This window comes from Corythoichthys intestinalis, chromosome 16 (assembly GCF_030265065.1).
Source record: "Corythoichthys intestinalis isolate RoL2023-P3 chromosome 16, ASM3026506v1, whole genome shotgun sequence".
Classification (NCBI taxonomy): Eukaryota; Metazoa; Chordata; class Actinopteri; order Syngnathiformes; family Syngnathidae; genus Corythoichthys; species Corythoichthys intestinalis.
In genome coordinates, this window is record NC_080410.1 from 10,964,926 (window position 1) to 10,981,066 (window position 16,141).

Below are 16,141 nucleotides of genomic sequence, written 5' to 3' on the forward strand. Positions count from 1 at the left end.
ATATACACCCTATGTTCTTAAGTAGTTGAAATTGAGATTTGGCATTTAGTATGTGAAGAGATGAGAGAAAATAAAAATAAGGAGATGGAGGTTGGGGTTATTGCTGTTAGTGTTAACTTTTATTTTGCAAATCATTGAAAAAATACAATTTTGAATGAAAATCTGTTTATGTATGTCTTTTGGAAATAATTGTGCTCGTACAATGCGCAACTAATTTCAAAAGTATCCTTAATTTTCGGCCGGCCTTAGCATAACTGTACTGTACGATGCGTGCCGCATTATGTATTTACATAAATCACCAGCAGAGGGCAGATCTAGGACTGTTTGTGGCTTCTCGAGACTTCCGGGGAAAGAAAATAGTGACGGACCAAAAATGGCGGCGCACCATAACAGCGATTTATGTATTTACAACGACAAAACTACTTACGCGTGATCATGTTAAATTTGGATGTTATCAACTTTTCTATTTTCAAGTGATTATAAATTAGCACAACAAAAGCCAACGCCTGACATTTGCTCAGTAGAGCTCCAACGAACCCTTGAGCTATGTGGGGTGAAATTGAACCTCCTGTTAAACTACAACGTCAGTCGTCTGATAAATGTGCAAAGGACGACCAAGGCACAATACTAGAGGATCCGGTGGTAGTACCTTGTATTCCCTATATTGACTATCCGAAACCACCGCAAGATACACAGGTAAGCTATATACGCTTATTGTACATAGCTAAAATACATACACTAAGTAAGGGTTAGGGTTGTCAAAAGTATCGAACTACCGATACAAAAACGATATTCTGATTCGATATTTAACTGACAAACTATTGATAATCAATTATTTGTTTTGTCACCCAAAAAGATGCGATAGAGTAAATTTGATTTTGCACTACCCTCGATTGATTGACAGTAATGGTTAATTATTGCCTAGTCTTCTATTGATGGCGCTAGACGTCAAGCCATTTGATGTGGGAGGGTGGCAGTGGGAGTTCATTCCCTGCCACCTTCCCACTTCAAATGGCTTGGATGTCTACTTGTGATGAAATCATTTAAAGTCTTTTAATTTGATTTTTAAGAGCCACTCAGCCATATGATTGGACTTCTATCATTGTCAATGGTTTTGAATGAGATAAAATGAGCAATGCCGCTACCATTTTAAACTAAGGACTATTATATTGTCTTTTGCGACCAGTTGTTGCAAGATAGTCCAACTGATGTCACCACTGATGTCCATGCCTTGTTGGAGGCTGTAGTTGCCAGTGGAACCCAAGTGAAGAGTCAACAAATAGGAGATGCTGAATTGACACCCGAGGAACGTAGAAAGGAGCTACTGCATCAGTACAGGAGCAAACCACTAGTCTTCTTGGAGCGCTACCATGTATGTGTACTGTTCTGTTCTGTTTTGCCATCTACTGGTACTTATGCAGAAGTGCTGTGACATTTATTTAAACATTAAAAAGTAGACTGGTGAAATCAGTCCTATTTCTAATTGAGTACTTAAAAATTTTTAAAAGTAGTGATGCACAATAATGCATATTTCAACTGATACCGATAACCAATTGCCGCCTCCTTCCAGCCGATAACCAATAATGTCAAGCTAACAACTATTGAAATGATATACATATATACAAATTTAAAAAGAGAAAATGTTACTGTGCAAAAATAGAATTTATCGCTACTTTTTCCACATCAAATGTGAGCAAGTACTAAATTCCAACGTCGAATCAATGTATATTAATTCATATTAATAATGCTTACAAAGTAAATACTTAATTGCACAAAAATACCTCGAGGAGGGGTTGGGGCACTGGCGCAGAATTCGACAAAACTGTGTCGGTTGCACACATTTGGAGTCTAAATCAAGTATAGAATTATCGGATTGCATTATCGGTTGAATTTTTAAAAATCTGTATTATCGGTGTGACGTCATAACCGCCATTATCGACCGATAATTATCGGTAACCGATATAAGCAAATTTTCTCTGTCAAATTACATACAGTGTGATACATTTGTAGTATGAATTAAAATGTGTATTTTTTAGCTTTGTACAAAAAAATACATTTGCCACAATTTTTTTGTTTGAGCTGACAACAGATGACTCAAGGCATTGGATAGGCAATATTGGTTTTTTACTTTTTTTTCTTCTTTAAACTACATTGTTTCCCAGTTATTTGAAGCACATTAGGACTGAGCCCTGACTGTAGGGTATACAGAGAAACATTGTTTGTTTCCTGATTCCATTTGAAAAGTAACATTTTGTTGCACTTTTGCCCACATTTCCAGAGATGCCTGAAGCCCATCCATCTTCAAGCTTTTGTACATGTCAGTACCGACCCACGGGCTCAGCACTACAGCGAAGTGATCCAGAGGCAAGCGTCAGGAGGCACACACAAGACGCAAGTTCGAAACCAGCGTTATGCTGCACTCAGAGCCCTGCAGAAAGGTATTGGCATTTTTTTTAAGTATAGTTTTTTTTTTTTTTTTTTTTTTGTTCAGGCACTTTTAGCAGTGCATCCATCTTCACCGGTTCTGGAATTGACATTATATTTATTAAGTTATGGCAAGCTTTTCCCGAGATGAGACACAAACATATTGCTAAATTTTAAGTCATGTAATGGTTGACTTTTTTTCATTCTTTTCTAGAGGGTCAGTATTTCAGTGACGAACAGATGCGAACGAGGCAGCCGCTGCTATATGAACACTATATTGGACAGTACCTAACTGATGACGAGGTAATGATCACCTCTTATTAAACCATCAACACATGGTTTGTTTTAACTGTTTCTCACTTATTCTGTTTTTTTTTTTTTTCAAACAAAGTACAAAGTGTAGTGGCCTACACTGAGATGAGCAGCCACTTTTTATACAGGTTGTGCCCGGGTTACAAACGAATTCTGTTCCTACGCCGGCGGCGTAACCTGAATTGACGCATAAGCCAGAATTAACCCTTTAAGTACCCCTAAATACCCCCCAAATCTCAAAATAACTATCCACAACATGTATTATACGTCATTGTACTGTCCTTGCCGAGACGTTGAAGCTAAGTCCTAGCTAGATAGCGAGCTAAGCTCCGAAATGACGATGTCAGACATCCGTGTGGTTAGCTGATTCAGCTGATCATTACATCAACACTTGCAGAATAAAACTAAAATACAAATGAAATTAATCCGTTCCATCTTCAATTACAGCAATCAAAATTTCTGTTCATAATTAGCTGCTGATACAGCAATAACAATCCACACAAACGATTAGCATGTATCAGTTAGCGTCCACATATCATTAAAAACAATCACATAAACTCGCCCCAAGTATTCGACCATAATTGAAAATGCACAATGAACAGTATAAAAAGTGTTATATACAGCTGTTGCAACAAAACATAAGCAACAAATGTGCTCGCAGGCTTCAAGTTCTTCCTGGGAGCAAATGCGTTCTTCTTCGTGTGTACATGCGCCCTGACTCGCGTGTGGTAGTGGTACTACCTGCTCTGTGCTTACTGCACCAAAACAAAAGCACGCATCACAAAACAACGGTCAACATTAATTAAAAAAAATAATAATAATGACTGGAGACAAAATGGCGGACGAGACGCTAGCGTCGTAAAGTCGAAATCACATAAGTCGATTATGTCGTAACCCGGGGACTACCTGTATTTAGTTAAGACGGTTCTAAAATGGTGGTAAAAACTGAAGTATTGGTCTCACTTTGTGTAGTTTTTTTCCCGCGTGAACTGACTCGAACAATTATTCAATAATACAAATAATGGTATTGACTATCGTGTTTTTATCATATGAGTCTACTGTCTATATTATATAGTGTATTCGATTGCTGCCAGCCCCCCCCCCCCCCCCCCCCGTCACAGTGCTGTTTTCGTCAACAATGACGATAACGAAAATATTTCGTCAACAAACATTTTTTTTTCATGATGATGACGTCACGATGACAAGCTAAAACCGTGTCTTCAGAGACTAAAACATAACTGGTTGGATGCCAGTTGTTGTCTGACGAGACAAAAATTCGCCATAGTTTCTGTCATAAGTTCGCAATGTGTGATATTTTCTTATCGTATGTGTGGTTAGCACGCATTTCAGCAGTGTTTTGTGTCACTTTTGTGACGTGCTGCGACCCTTCCCACCCCACACATAAGTCTGAGCGTGTGCCCATTCCAGGCTCTTTTTGTGAAACGTGTCAGGTGCTGCTTGGTAAGTTTTGATTTCTTATCTTGGCTGTGCCATGTTGCTTTAGCCCTTAAAGGTCTGTGCTGAGTGATCATCTCACACTAAACTAACTTTTAGCATTAGCATAGCGTTCGCGTTAGCATTAGCATTTAGTGCGGTGACTCGGTGTCTTCTTAAACTCTTGGAAAACTTTTTACATACAGTTCGTAGCGTCCAGGTAAGTTTAATTAATTGAAGATAATGTGCTGTTGTCCTGCTGAGTGTGTATTATCAACATGACGATGTTGATGTCCTTGTAGACTAATAATTATGTGCTCGTCTGTCGATGTTCATTCGAAATTGTTGGAAACCTTTTATTCATTTATTTATTCATGAACTAAAACTTTTGAAGTTTGTAGATGAAGTTATAGAGGAAAAGATTTTGAGAACTGTCAACTAAAACTAGACGAAATTCATCTGAGCAACTAAAACTAGACAAACACATTTTGAAATGACTAAAATATGACTAAAACTAATAAGTGTTTTCGTCTAAAAGACTAAGACAAAAATTAAGAGCTGCCAAAAAAAGCACTGCCCATTCAAATTGAATTGGACCTCTATCACTGTCAGTGGCAGTGTAAGATGATCACTCCCAGTTATAATAGATTTGATGTCTACCACCAGAGAAGTTTCTTTTGAAGCTTGGTTTAAATGAATTTTACTTCACACTACAGGTGATAGAGCGCTCTCAAGAGGCCATGTTGGATGGTGCGCCAAAAAGTACAGCCGCATCTCAGGGTGCTACAGGAGGGCTGGCAAACCTCCTCCTCAACTCCTACCAAGAGCGTCTTATCCAGACTCGTCTACAAGAGGAGCAGGATAAAGAGGATGGCGCAGAGGAGGAGGAGGAGGATGATGATGATGCAGAGGATGAAGGCAAGAGATGAAAAACAGACAAGAAATTTGCAGTGGGGATAACTGATGTAATATGCTATTACCGAAATGACATTTTTTTGTCTTTCTTTGTGTGTGTTTGGTCATTTCCACTCCAGAAGACAAAGTTCAAGAAAAGACTTGGGAGCCGACCTCTGAAGAGAAAGCACTTCTTCGGGAGGAGTTTATCAGTCAAATGCACCAACGCTTTCTTGATGGCAAAGACACGGACTTCAACTACAGGTCGGTGTGAGTGCGGAAAGCTGACTCTTTTTTTTTTTTTAAGTGAATTATTTGGCATCATAAAACCTCAGAACGTTATTTTTAAAAAAATTGGTGTCTTTATTCTTGTTTAAAAAATGCATTCTTCCAGTGGCATTGAAAAAGTTACACATATTACAAATTCTCCCATTATGTGCATGTGTGTCTCTATGATAGCGAAGTGGACGAGAATCCAGATTATGACAACCTTGACATCGTCAACAGAGACGCAGAGGAAAAGTACTTTGATGAAGATGATGAGGAAGAAGATGAACCAATGACAGAGTAGTGACCACAGGGACAATAAATTCTAGATATTTGCTCTTATTTGTGTTCTGTTGTACACAGATGGATATACTTTAAATTTGTAATAAATGTTTTGGAATACACAGCATCTGTCATTTTTCACATGAAAAAACAAGGTGGCTATAAAAGTCCACATACCCCTGTTCAAATACAATATTTTTTCCTGTTGTACAAAATAAGACCAAGAACATTATATTAGCTATTGATGTGACCGAACACCTGTAAAACTCAATTAAGGAAGGGGAAAAAAAATCCAAAGGTGAAGAAATATCTGAAATAATGTGATGGTTCTAGTGCGCAAACTCTCATCACTCTTGTGAGTCTTCGGATTCAGATGTGTTCACATAATAGTATACTCAGGCTGAAAGAATCAGAACATACCTGTCACCATTTTAGGTTCTTATGATTAACGCTGCCTCATTTTCGGGAATTCTACAGTGGTATGCTTTTCCGGGCATCATTTTATTTCTATCAGGAGTTCGAAAGGTTGGTCTTCAGACTGATGGTAAGTGTGAACTTTTCCTGTAATTCAGCAGCAATAGCCCCGAAGCAAAGTCGAACCACCATAAAGAAATGTGGTAAAATTCAAGCCTGAGTGTTCAAAACCATCAACTTAACTACACATCACTGTATGTACTATATGTATGACTAAAACATTTGTGCACCTTTAACTAAATTCCAACAGAAAGTAGCCTCAATGTTTTGATCTAAAATAATTTGTACCAAAAATAAAATATATATTTTACTTATTTTTTTTAATATTATGTATTTCAATTAACTTTTTCAAATTGATTTAGCATCTATTTCAGGGGTGTCCACACTATGGCTCGCGGTCGGCAGGTTTTATTGGCCCACAGAAAATTACGAAAATATGATTGAATAGGGCCCGCACTAGGAGGTTGAGTTCAGTCCTGTTGCACTTCTCAGCTTCAACACTGGATAAAGGTAGTCACAGTGTCTCTCCATTAGCTCCGGGGTCAAAACTTGACTTGTTCAAATCAAGGTAGAAAACTAGAATTGTAATTGATGATTGAAACCTGTCATATCAGCGTTGACGTCATGAGTCTCACTTTTATGTGACTTATACATTAAGAGGGTTAGTATCTTAGAATTTAATGAATATGCACCAATGTCTGCCCACTGTTTTAATGAAAAGACAATATGGCTTGATATTTCAGGTGAACGGTCCTAACTTCTACTCTTTACATATTTTCAAAAAGCTGCTATCATTGTAAAAATGTGTGGTTAAATTTGGCACGCAAACATGCAAAGAAAAAAAAAGTTGATAACTCCGTGTTTTAAATACCGGATGGAATAAATAAAGTTCTAATGAGAGCCATTTTTATTTGAATAAAATAAAATAAAAATATCTATGGCCTTATGATGGCTCTGAGTAATGTTGAAAAATTTGGCCAGCTGCATGTTAAAAAAATATATATGTTAAATACATTTAGTATATATTAGTGCTGTACGATATGAAGATGTACCGCATATTGTGTTCATCAAATGAAAGTGAAAGGATTAAATAATTGGCCCTTGCATCCTTTGATTTTTCTCATTGCGATCCTCGGAGAAAAAGTTCGGACATCCCTGATCTACTTGAAAGCAAAATCATAAATGAAAGATTTTTAAATCGGAACAAATTCATTCCAGTGACCTTGATAGAACTCAAATCCATTTTAACTTTGATGGCTGGCATTCAGTGATCATGTTTTACTGGTATTGACGACGATAGACTTTCGATCCAATTTGACTGGAGGCCTAGCAGGGATCGTGTCATCACTGTCACCCTCCCAGGTTAAAATGGATTGGACGTCTATCCCTATCAATGGCTCGCAGTGAATTAATATTTTTAAAAAATGTTGGCGCCACGCTGTTAAAATATTAACAATTTTCATCATGAGTTCAACATGATTCTTCATTTTCTTTCAGCTATCCTCTGAAGTAGAGCAATGACTGTGTCCTGTTTGGAGGAGAGCAGCTCCAGTGCTGTAGCAATCCTACACAGGGACTTATCCATCCGTACCTCCCTTCTCTCACGCCGCCTTTCTCTGGCTTCCTTTTGACCATGGGCCACGCCATCTAGGTCAATCTGCTCCTTCCTTCGCTTTAATATCTCCTGGTAGAAGGAGGAGCCGCTTTGGTCCTCATTTCCCTTGTGGGCTTCGGGTCCTGTCATTGCCGGGGTTGAGACAGAGGCTGAAAGAGAGGAGCATGTGGAGGGGAAATTGGAAGCCAAGTTGTGGTTATTGCTACGGCGGAAGCATATGACATCTGTTGGAAATGATGGAGCTTTGCGGGAGGTGTTCAGGTCTGTGTTGACTGTGGACACTAGCGAGGGGGAAGCGATTTGTGTGAAACGAGGTGAGGATATAAAAGATTGTGGTGGATCAGTGGAAGACAAATGAAGGTTTGCCGTAACAATGTCACTATTAAGTACTATCAAGGGTTTGAGATCCGGACTTTCTGTTTGCCGAATAGCTGACATTGACGTAATAGCACCAGTGGTGCTGCTGCTGGCAGAAGTCTGGCCTTTGACCCCTGATTCCACCTGAACAGATGTGTGTAAATTCCCATTAGGGCGGACAACGTTGGTGGGCGGAGGGACGTGCAGTCTTGCTGGGACCTTCGCCGAAGCTTGTGCGATACTGGCACCTCCTCCTTTGCTGCGTTTGTTGCTGCTGATGTAAGAACCCACAGTGTCACAGAGCGTAGCATCCATCAGCTGCAATGTAGAAACAAGCAATAGAGCTCATGTAACTAACTGGATTTACTATTCAGTTGTTAGTGGCTGCATTAACATTCCTTTCTTATAATGACCAATAATGCTTAGTTTTTATCCAACCTGTCATGCTGTAGCTTCTTCATACTCTTTACCATAAAAGCAGAAAATCTCACATTTAGTCCTTGATGCCTTAATTTACATTAACAAACACACAACAAAAAGCAGTGGGCGAAAAAATTACTACATAAGGGGGGGGAAAATATATATATATACTGGACTGTCTCAGGAAATTAGAATATTGTGTATTCTAATTTCCTGAGACAGTCCAGTATATATATACAGTGGGGAGAACAAGTATTTGATACACTGCCGATTTTGCTGGTTTTCCCACTTGCAAAGCATGTAGAGGTCTGTAATGTGTATCATAAGTTCTCTTCAACTGTGAGGGACGGAATCTAATACAAAAAAAAACAGAAAATCACGTTGTATGATTTTTAAATAATAAATTTGCATTTAATTGCATGAAATAAGTATTTGATACATCACAAAAATCGAACTTAATATTTGGTACAGAAACCTTTGTTCGCTATTACAGATACCAAATGTTTCCTGTAGTCCTTGACAAGGTTTGCACACACTGCAGCAGGGATTTTGGCCCACTCCTCTATGCAGATCTTCTCCAGAGCCTTCAGGTTTCGGGGCTGCTGCCGGGCAACACAGACTTTCAGCTCCCTCCATAGATTTTCTATCGGGTTCAGATCTGATGACTGGCTAGGCCATTCCAGGACCTTAAGATGCTTCTTACCGAGCCACTCTTTAGTTGCCTTGGCTGTGTGCTTTGGGTCATTGTCATGCTGGAAGACCCAGCCACGACCAATCGTCAGGGCTCTCACTGAAGGAAGGAGGTTGTCAGCCAAGATCTGGCGATACATAGCCCTATCCATCCTCCCCTCAATACAGTGCAGTCGTCCTGTACCCTTGGCAGAGAAGCAGCCCCAAAAAATGATGTTTCCTCCTCCATATTTCATGGTTGGGATGGTGTTCTTGGGGTTGTACTCATCTTTCTTTTTCCTCCAAACACGACGAGCCAAGTTTAGACCAAAAAGTTCAATTTTGGTCTTATCCGACCACATGAGCTTCTCCCATTGCTCCTCTGGATCATCCAGATGGTCAGTGGCAAACTTCAGACGTGTCTGGACATGTACTGGCTTCAGTAGCAGGACCTTGCGTGCGCTGTAGGATTTTAATCCATGACGGCGCAATTTGTTTCCGATGGTTTTCTGCGAGACTGTGGTTCCAGCTCTCTTCAGGTAATTGACCAGGTCCTGCCGTGTAGTTCTGGGCTGATCCCTCACCTTCCTCATGATCAGTGATGCCCCACGAGGTGAGATCTTGCATGGAGCCCCAGAACGAGGCAGATTGACCGTCAACTTGAACTTCTTCCATGTTCTAATAATCGCTCCAACAGTTGTTACCTTCTCACCAAGCTGCTTGCTTATTTCCTGTAGCCCATCCCAGCCTTTTGCAGGTCTATTATTTTATCCCTGATGTCTTTACACAGCTCTTTGGTCTTGGCCATTGTGGAGAGGTTGGAGTTTGTTTGTTTGAGCATGTGAACAGGTGTCTTTTATACAGGTAACAAGTTCAAACAGGTGCAGTTACTTCCGGTAATGAGTGGAGAACAGGAGGGGTTCATAAAAAAGAACTAAGAGCCGAAATATTTACTAGTTGGTAATGTATCAAATACTTATTTCATGCAGTTAAATACAAATTTATTATTTAAAAATTATACAATGTGATTTTCTGGATTCTTGTATTGGATTCCGTCCCTTACAGTTGAAGAGAACTTATGATACAAATTACAGACCTCTAAATGGCTTGCAAGTGGGAAAACCAGCAAAATCGGCAGTGTATCAAATACTTGTTCTCTCCACTGTATATATAATAGGATTTTTTTTTTTTTTTTAAAGGAAAATGCTAAATTAAAAAGTCAAAAAAATTTGAAAATTGAAAAAATATAGAACGTTAATTAAGAATGTTAATTCCTTTTTCATTTTTGAAATATTCATTCATTTGTAATTCTTTTTCAATTTAAATATATATATATTATTTTTAATTTTCTGGAGATACTTTTTTCCAAATTGTTTATTCATAATTTTTCTTTTCAATACTATATAATTTTGTAATTTTCAAATTTGTTTTTATATTTCTCATTTTTAAAAGTCTTATTATGATTTTAATTTTAGAATTTTCTATTTATATATTATTTATAATATTGTATATATTTTATTTTTTTTAGCTCTTTATTTTTCAATTTTTGTATTTAGTATTTTTTATTATTAATACCATTTTTATGTGCTGTACCTATGCTAAATGTATATTTACCGTACTTTAAATGTAAATTCAAGCATCAAGAGGTTAATACTCACATCAAAGAACTCCCAGGATGTTTTGGCATGTCCCGTCTCCCGACTGCGATCTTTGACCCTTTTGTACGTGACGATCAGATTGTTCCACTTGCGGCGGATCCTCTCTACAGGAAGGAAGTGCCCCTTAGCTGCCAGCTCCTCCTGGACGCTCTGAAAGAGTTGCGAGCGCTCCCGAGTCTCATACAGGCCCCAACGACGACCGACTGCGTCAATCAGACACAAAACAGCCTTGGAGGAAAAATCAGAACCGAGGGGAGGAGCAGATGGCATCACTGTCGCTGGAAAAAAAAAACACACAACAGGGAAAATTGCTCAGGATTTGAAATGCAAACCAAAGAGTCGTGATTACTAAAGTTTCGCTGTAGTCCAATCAGAATTGCTAAAAGAAGTAAATCACCCGAAAAAACTTTGTTTTGGATCATCTGGATCCCTGCTATGCATAACAATGACATACAGTGGGGCAAATAAGTATTTAGTCAACCACCAATTGTGCAAGTTCTCCTACTTGAAAAGATTAGAGAGGCCTGTAATTGTCAACATGGGTAAACCTCAACCATGAGAGACAGAATGTGGGAAAAAAACAGAAAATCACATTGTTTGATTTACAAAGAATTCATTTCCAAATTAGAGTGGAAAATAAGTATTTGGTCACCTACAAACAAGCGGATTTGTGGCTGTCAAAGAGGTCGAACTTCTAACGAGGTCTGATGGTAACGAGGTGTGATGTTCAAACGATATACAGTATTGTGCAGGCCTAGCGTTGATTATACATTTGTATAATTTTCAATCATAGATTTTACCTCTGGTGTGAAACAATTTGAAGCCCCTTCCTTAGCCCAAAGAACATCATTGTGCATTCTAACCACATAGATGAGATTATTTAAAATGTAAACTAGGGGCTATGAAACTTACAACTCTAGAACAAACACACCCATCAAAGTATGTAGATCCAAAAGAAAACAGTATTTTGTGTAAGATAAGTACAGTACATGATTTCCATTTCACAGTGATGATTACACTGGTCAATGAAAAAAAAAATGCTGCTTTGGTTTACTAACTTGTTCTTGGTAATTTTAGGGTGCTGTCCAAATTTGACATGACTTTTTATTAGGGATTTCCCACTCACATATTTTTGCGTCAGAGTCACCTGATTTTGAAATCTTCCGACGACGAGTCCCGATCCGATATCTTATTTTTTCAAATCCAAAAACACAATGACAAATAACATTAAAACAACAATTTAAAAAAATGCATCAAGCCTATGAACCCTAAATTACATTAAAGAACCGGAAGAGGTACGTACTAGTAAAAAAAAAAAAAAAAAAAAACTCATCGCTGATTGGAAGAATCCACTGATGAACTAGGAAGTTACTCCGCTTCTGGCATGGAATTTCAAAATGAGCATCACCAAAGAAACAAATGTGGCTTCCGCTATAAAAGAATATTTTTTATTCGGGACAAACATATGAAGTCATATCAGACATGCTCCATACGAACCATGACCTTTTTATTGTAAGCTCTAGTTGTTTTGCAAATCAAAGTTTAATTGTTTTGTGCTATGCAAAATTACTGCAAAGCAATATATTCTTAGCAATGCAAAGGACTGAAGAGTTAAACTGGTACAGTGGTACCTCTATATACGAAGTTAATTCGTTCCAGGAAAAGGTTTTTACGAACTGCACTAAAATCCTTAATAAATACTGCTGGTACTAGTGCAAATAGCAATTACAAAGCGCAAAACAAATAATTATGAATAAAAATCAGAATAAGAATAATATTATAATAATACTAACAACAATAATAATAATAATAATAATAATACCAGTAATAATTTAATGAATCGGGTTGTTCTGTGGCGGACATTTTTTTGCTGTACCTGAACGCACCGTGGGGCTGACATGACGGTGAGCAAGAGAGCGCGGCTCTATTTTACTTTCTCTTTTGATGCTGGCGTCAACAGCAGGACACTAGGCGTGTTGTGTTGCACAAGTTGATGGAATAAATTATTAGAAACCTGACGAAGCTAGGGATTTCTTTGGTGATGTTACCACAATAAGAATTTTTACCTTAACTTATAAAGACTGACGAATGGAGGAGGACCACCGGTAGTAGTTCATGGATGCACACACGATGCTTATGCATATTTTGCTATCATTTTCATCTTCATTTCAAAGGTAAGCGTCACCTTTTCTTTTCTTTCTCCACCTGCACTCACCTTTCTGGATCCAGTGTTGATTTCTCTCATAAGAAAATCAGCCGTGCATCAGTGTTCCGGCAAAATAAAGAAACTGTGGCGCTGTCAAAAATCATTGTATTTCGAGCATGTCGTCGGATGTAGAAACAAATGGCGAGTCCAATTTTACGTCGGATGTCGAAAAGCTCGTGCGTCGACGCGATCGTATGTCGAAGTACTACTGTATTAGGTGAAAATAAATTAAAAATCTGATTAAAATACAACTGATATGAGATGAAAACTAAAGCATACAGGAAAAACTTGAAATCAGCTACCAAAATCTGTACAGTATATAATTAGTTGGTTTTTTTTAAAATCATGCAACAGAAAATGAAAAAATACCGCCATCTACTGGATTATGGCTCCTCTCTCATCCAAAAAATTCATTTGATGATGTTAACTCTTTTCGTGCCATGATAATAGACGTCCAATTATCCTTCTGCTGTGAATTTAAATGAGTTTATGACTAGTAGACGTCCAATCCATTCAACTCGAAGCCTAGCTCCCTGTTCAAATGGATTGGATAGCTTTCGCCGTCAATAATCTAAGACGGTAAAAATAAATAAATAAATAAAGAGCAGAAGGGAGTACTCACACAGTTGTACTTCAGTAGGAGTGGTGCTACCTACATGGAGCACCGATGGTCCTCCTAGCTCGTCTGCAGTAAGATCCAGCCCTCTTCCTCCCCCGCATGCAAGCTCGTTGCAGGGCGCAGGCGAGCCTTGTCTGTCCAAAATCAGCGCAGATTGTTTTTCACCTCCCTCCTCGCTTTTGACGTGCACTGTTGCTGCATCGCAGCTGCCTCGTTGTTGACCGATAGTCTCCATTGCGTACTCACGTGCAGGCATACACGCACGCACACAAGGATTTGCACAAACCTTGGAAGGAGGCGACTGCGCAGGCGTTCGATTCGGAAAAAGTTTCTAGAGAGGGTGGATTTCAGCCGAATACAGATGTGCTCAGCAGCGAATATTCTTCAATGTTACACGCGCTTGTGGACATGCGTGCGTGTGAGATGAGCGTTCCGAGGGGCAACGAAATGGCTGCGTTGCGGCTGCCCACAATTAGCGGCTGCGCAGAGCGGCTGCGCAGTCAGTTCAGCCTCGCTGCGAGCTGTGACGTCATTATAATGCAACAGTCAACAGTCCACGCTACAACCATTTTCGGATTCTAAATTGAATTGGCATACCAATAAATTAAACATTAACGTTTTTTTTTGTTTGTTTGTTTTTTTTCCTTTAAAAGGCTTTTTTTTTCTCCTTAGTTAGCAATTTGCCTGGTAAATATTGTGCTCAAACAATTAATTGCCAAGCAATGGAACAAGACGTGTTTTGGCCGCCTGAGTGCAAAGCAAAAATAGATTAAATAAAATATGAATGAAAAAAAATATTCATATGAATATATTATTCTTGAATGTGTTTACAATTTGTAAGAGAGGTCAGGCTATTTATTTATTATTATTATTTTTTTAGTTAAGAATGGTCTATTACATTGATTTTCATGTATGAGACATCCATCGCCATCAATAGCGGAATATTAAACACACAAACAAATAAAAACAGCAATAAATAAATAAAATAAAGCAAATATACAAATATAGGTCGCAATCAATGGCAGTCCATTACACCGATTTTCAAATATTAGACGTCCATCACTCTCAATAGTGCATGGGAAATTATTTAAAATCAGCAAATAAAGAGGGGGAAAAAAATGACAACAACATAAAAAAAATAAAATAAAATAAAAAAAACAGCAAAAATTATTATTGAGCACATATTTAAAAAATAAATAAATAAAAGTCACACATAAAGGCAACCCGTGAGTAATAAACTCACGTCACAAGCTTTCCCTGCCAATGGAACATGAACTTTTGCTGCCAGCCCTTGCAGTTCAAATATATTGGATGTCTATCACTATCAGTGACAGACAATTAGTTTAAATTTATTAATTGATGAAATAATGTAAAATATATATATAAATTTTTAGAATTTTATATGAAAAGATCAATTAAAAAGAAATGAACATTAAATCTTTGTTTTTCAGCAGTTAACACATTCACTGCCATTGACAGTGATAAGACATCAAATCCATTTGAACAGGGTTGGCTGGCATTGAGTGATCATGTTTTACTCCCACTGTGTTCACTTGGGGTCCAATCTAATTTGAATCGCTGGCACCCCCTCAATCAAAATGAACTGGACGACGAGCACTGTCATTGACAGCCAATGAGTTAAGAGAAAATAGACATGAAGAATTCGGTGAACTTCAGAATGCCATACGGCAAATATACACTCACCGGCCACTTTATTAGGTACACCATGCTAGTTAACGGGTTGGACCCCCTTTTGCCTTCAGAACTGCGTCAATTATTCGTGGCATAGATTCAACAAGGTGCTGGAATGCTTTCCTAAATCTCCTGCAGTTCAAACCGAGCATCAGTATGGGGAAGAAAGGTGATCTGAGTGACTTTGAACGTGGCATGATTGTTGGTGCCAGAACGGCTGGTCTGAGTATTTCAGAAACTGCTGATCTACTGGGATTTTCACGCACAACCATCTCTAGGATTTACAGAGAATGGTCCGAAAAAGAAAAAATATCCAGTAATATCCAGCTCTAGTGACGGAGCAGGAGAGTGTTTGATGTCAAAAAATGTCTGTATATCTTCACGGTAAACTATTGTATGATCCAACTTATTCCAATATTATTGTGTAGATAGTTTGCATCCAGAGCTGTCGTGTGCTTTACATTTGATTCCGGTATACAGTATAACACAGCAGTTTGATTTTTGCAGATAGCCAGTGCATCACAGCACACGAAAACGTTTATGCAGTTAGCCTCTACTGAGACGTCTAATGACGTCTTACCTTATTTTTGTCACGTAAAAGCGCTGTCCAGATTGATGATCATCCTGCCGGTGTTCTCAGATTTACCAGATGTTGCTCTCAAAGCTTGAGTGGCGGTGAATAAGCGACATGGAAAACGGATGAATAAATGTATTAAACTTAGTTTGATTGGTGGGTAATCGTATTATTTTCTGCCCAACAGATTCTAATGACACCTTATTTTACACATTGAGATATAAGAGGACTGTCGTACGTGTTT

The 16,141-nt window shown here is 38.4% G+C and overlaps 2 protein-coding genes across 3 annotated transcripts; one reads left to right on the forward strand and one right to left on the reverse strand.

The window, feature by feature from the left end:
• Nucleotides 1–320: 320 nt before the first annotated feature.
• ccdc97 (coiled-coil domain containing 97) lies at nucleotides 321–5,750 on the forward strand. Of its 2 annotated transcripts, none has more exons than XM_057860544.1 (7): nucleotides 321–696; nucleotides 1,187–1,372; nucleotides 2,279–2,438; nucleotides 2,639–2,727; nucleotides 4,887–5,088; nucleotides 5,205–5,334; nucleotides 5,524–5,750. In XM_057860544.1, exons 1-7 carry the CDS (start codon nucleotides 547–549, stop codon nucleotides 5,633–5,635), a joined length of 1,029 nt encoding a protein of 342 aa, XP_057716527.1. In that variant the 5' UTR covers nucleotides 321–546; the 3' UTR covers nucleotides 5,636–5,750. The 2 variants fall into 2 exon arrangements, with proteins under 2 accessions (XP_057716527.1, XP_057716528.1); XM_057860545.1 differs by having other exon boundaries at nucleotides 326–696; nucleotides 5,205–5,328; nucleotides 5,524–5,747.
• On the reverse strand, nucleotides 4,850–14,074 carry LOC130931627 (uncharacterized). The gene is made up of 3 exons (XM_057860543.1): nucleotides 13,635–14,074; nucleotides 10,807–11,084; nucleotides 4,850–8,377 (listed from the first exon to the last, which is right to left on the reverse strand). Exons 1-3 carry the CDS (start codon nucleotides 13,885–13,887, stop codon nucleotides 7,571–7,573), a joined length of 1,338 nt encoding a protein of 445 aa, XP_057716526.1. The 5' UTR covers nucleotides 13,888–14,074; the 3' UTR covers nucleotides 4,850–7,570.
• Between the last annotated feature and the right edge of the window lie 2,067 nt (nucleotides 14,075–16,141).

What these genes read in the sequence shown, in the direction of transcription:
- LOC130931627 (XM_057860543.1), bottom strand. Translation starts at nt 13,887, where the DNA reads ATGCCTGCACGTGAGTACGCAATGGAGACTATCGGTCAACAACGAGGC. An exon ending in TCCTACTGAAGTACAACTGT is followed by an intron (nt 11,085 to 13,634) that starts GTGAGTACTCCC and finishes TTTTTTTTCCAG; the next exon opens with CGACAGTGATGCCATCTGCT. An exon ending in CATCCTGGGAGTTCTTTGAT is followed by an intron (nt 8,378 to 10,806) that starts GTGAGTATTAAC and finishes TCTACATTGCAG; the next exon opens with CTGATGGATGCTACGCTCTG.
- ccdc97 (XM_057860544.1), top strand. Translation starts at nt 547, where the DNA reads ATGTGGGGTGAAATTGAACCTCCTGTTAAACTACAACGTCAGTCGTCT. An exon ending in AACCACCGCAAGATACACAG is followed by an intron (nt 697 to 1,186) that starts GTAAGCTATATA and finishes TTTTGCGACCAG; the next exon opens with TTGTTGCAAGATAGTCCAAC. An exon ending in AGTACCTAACTGATGACGAG is followed by an intron (nt 2,728 to 4,886) that starts GTAATGATCACC and finishes TTCACACTACAG; the next exon opens with GTGATAGAGCGCTCTCAAGA.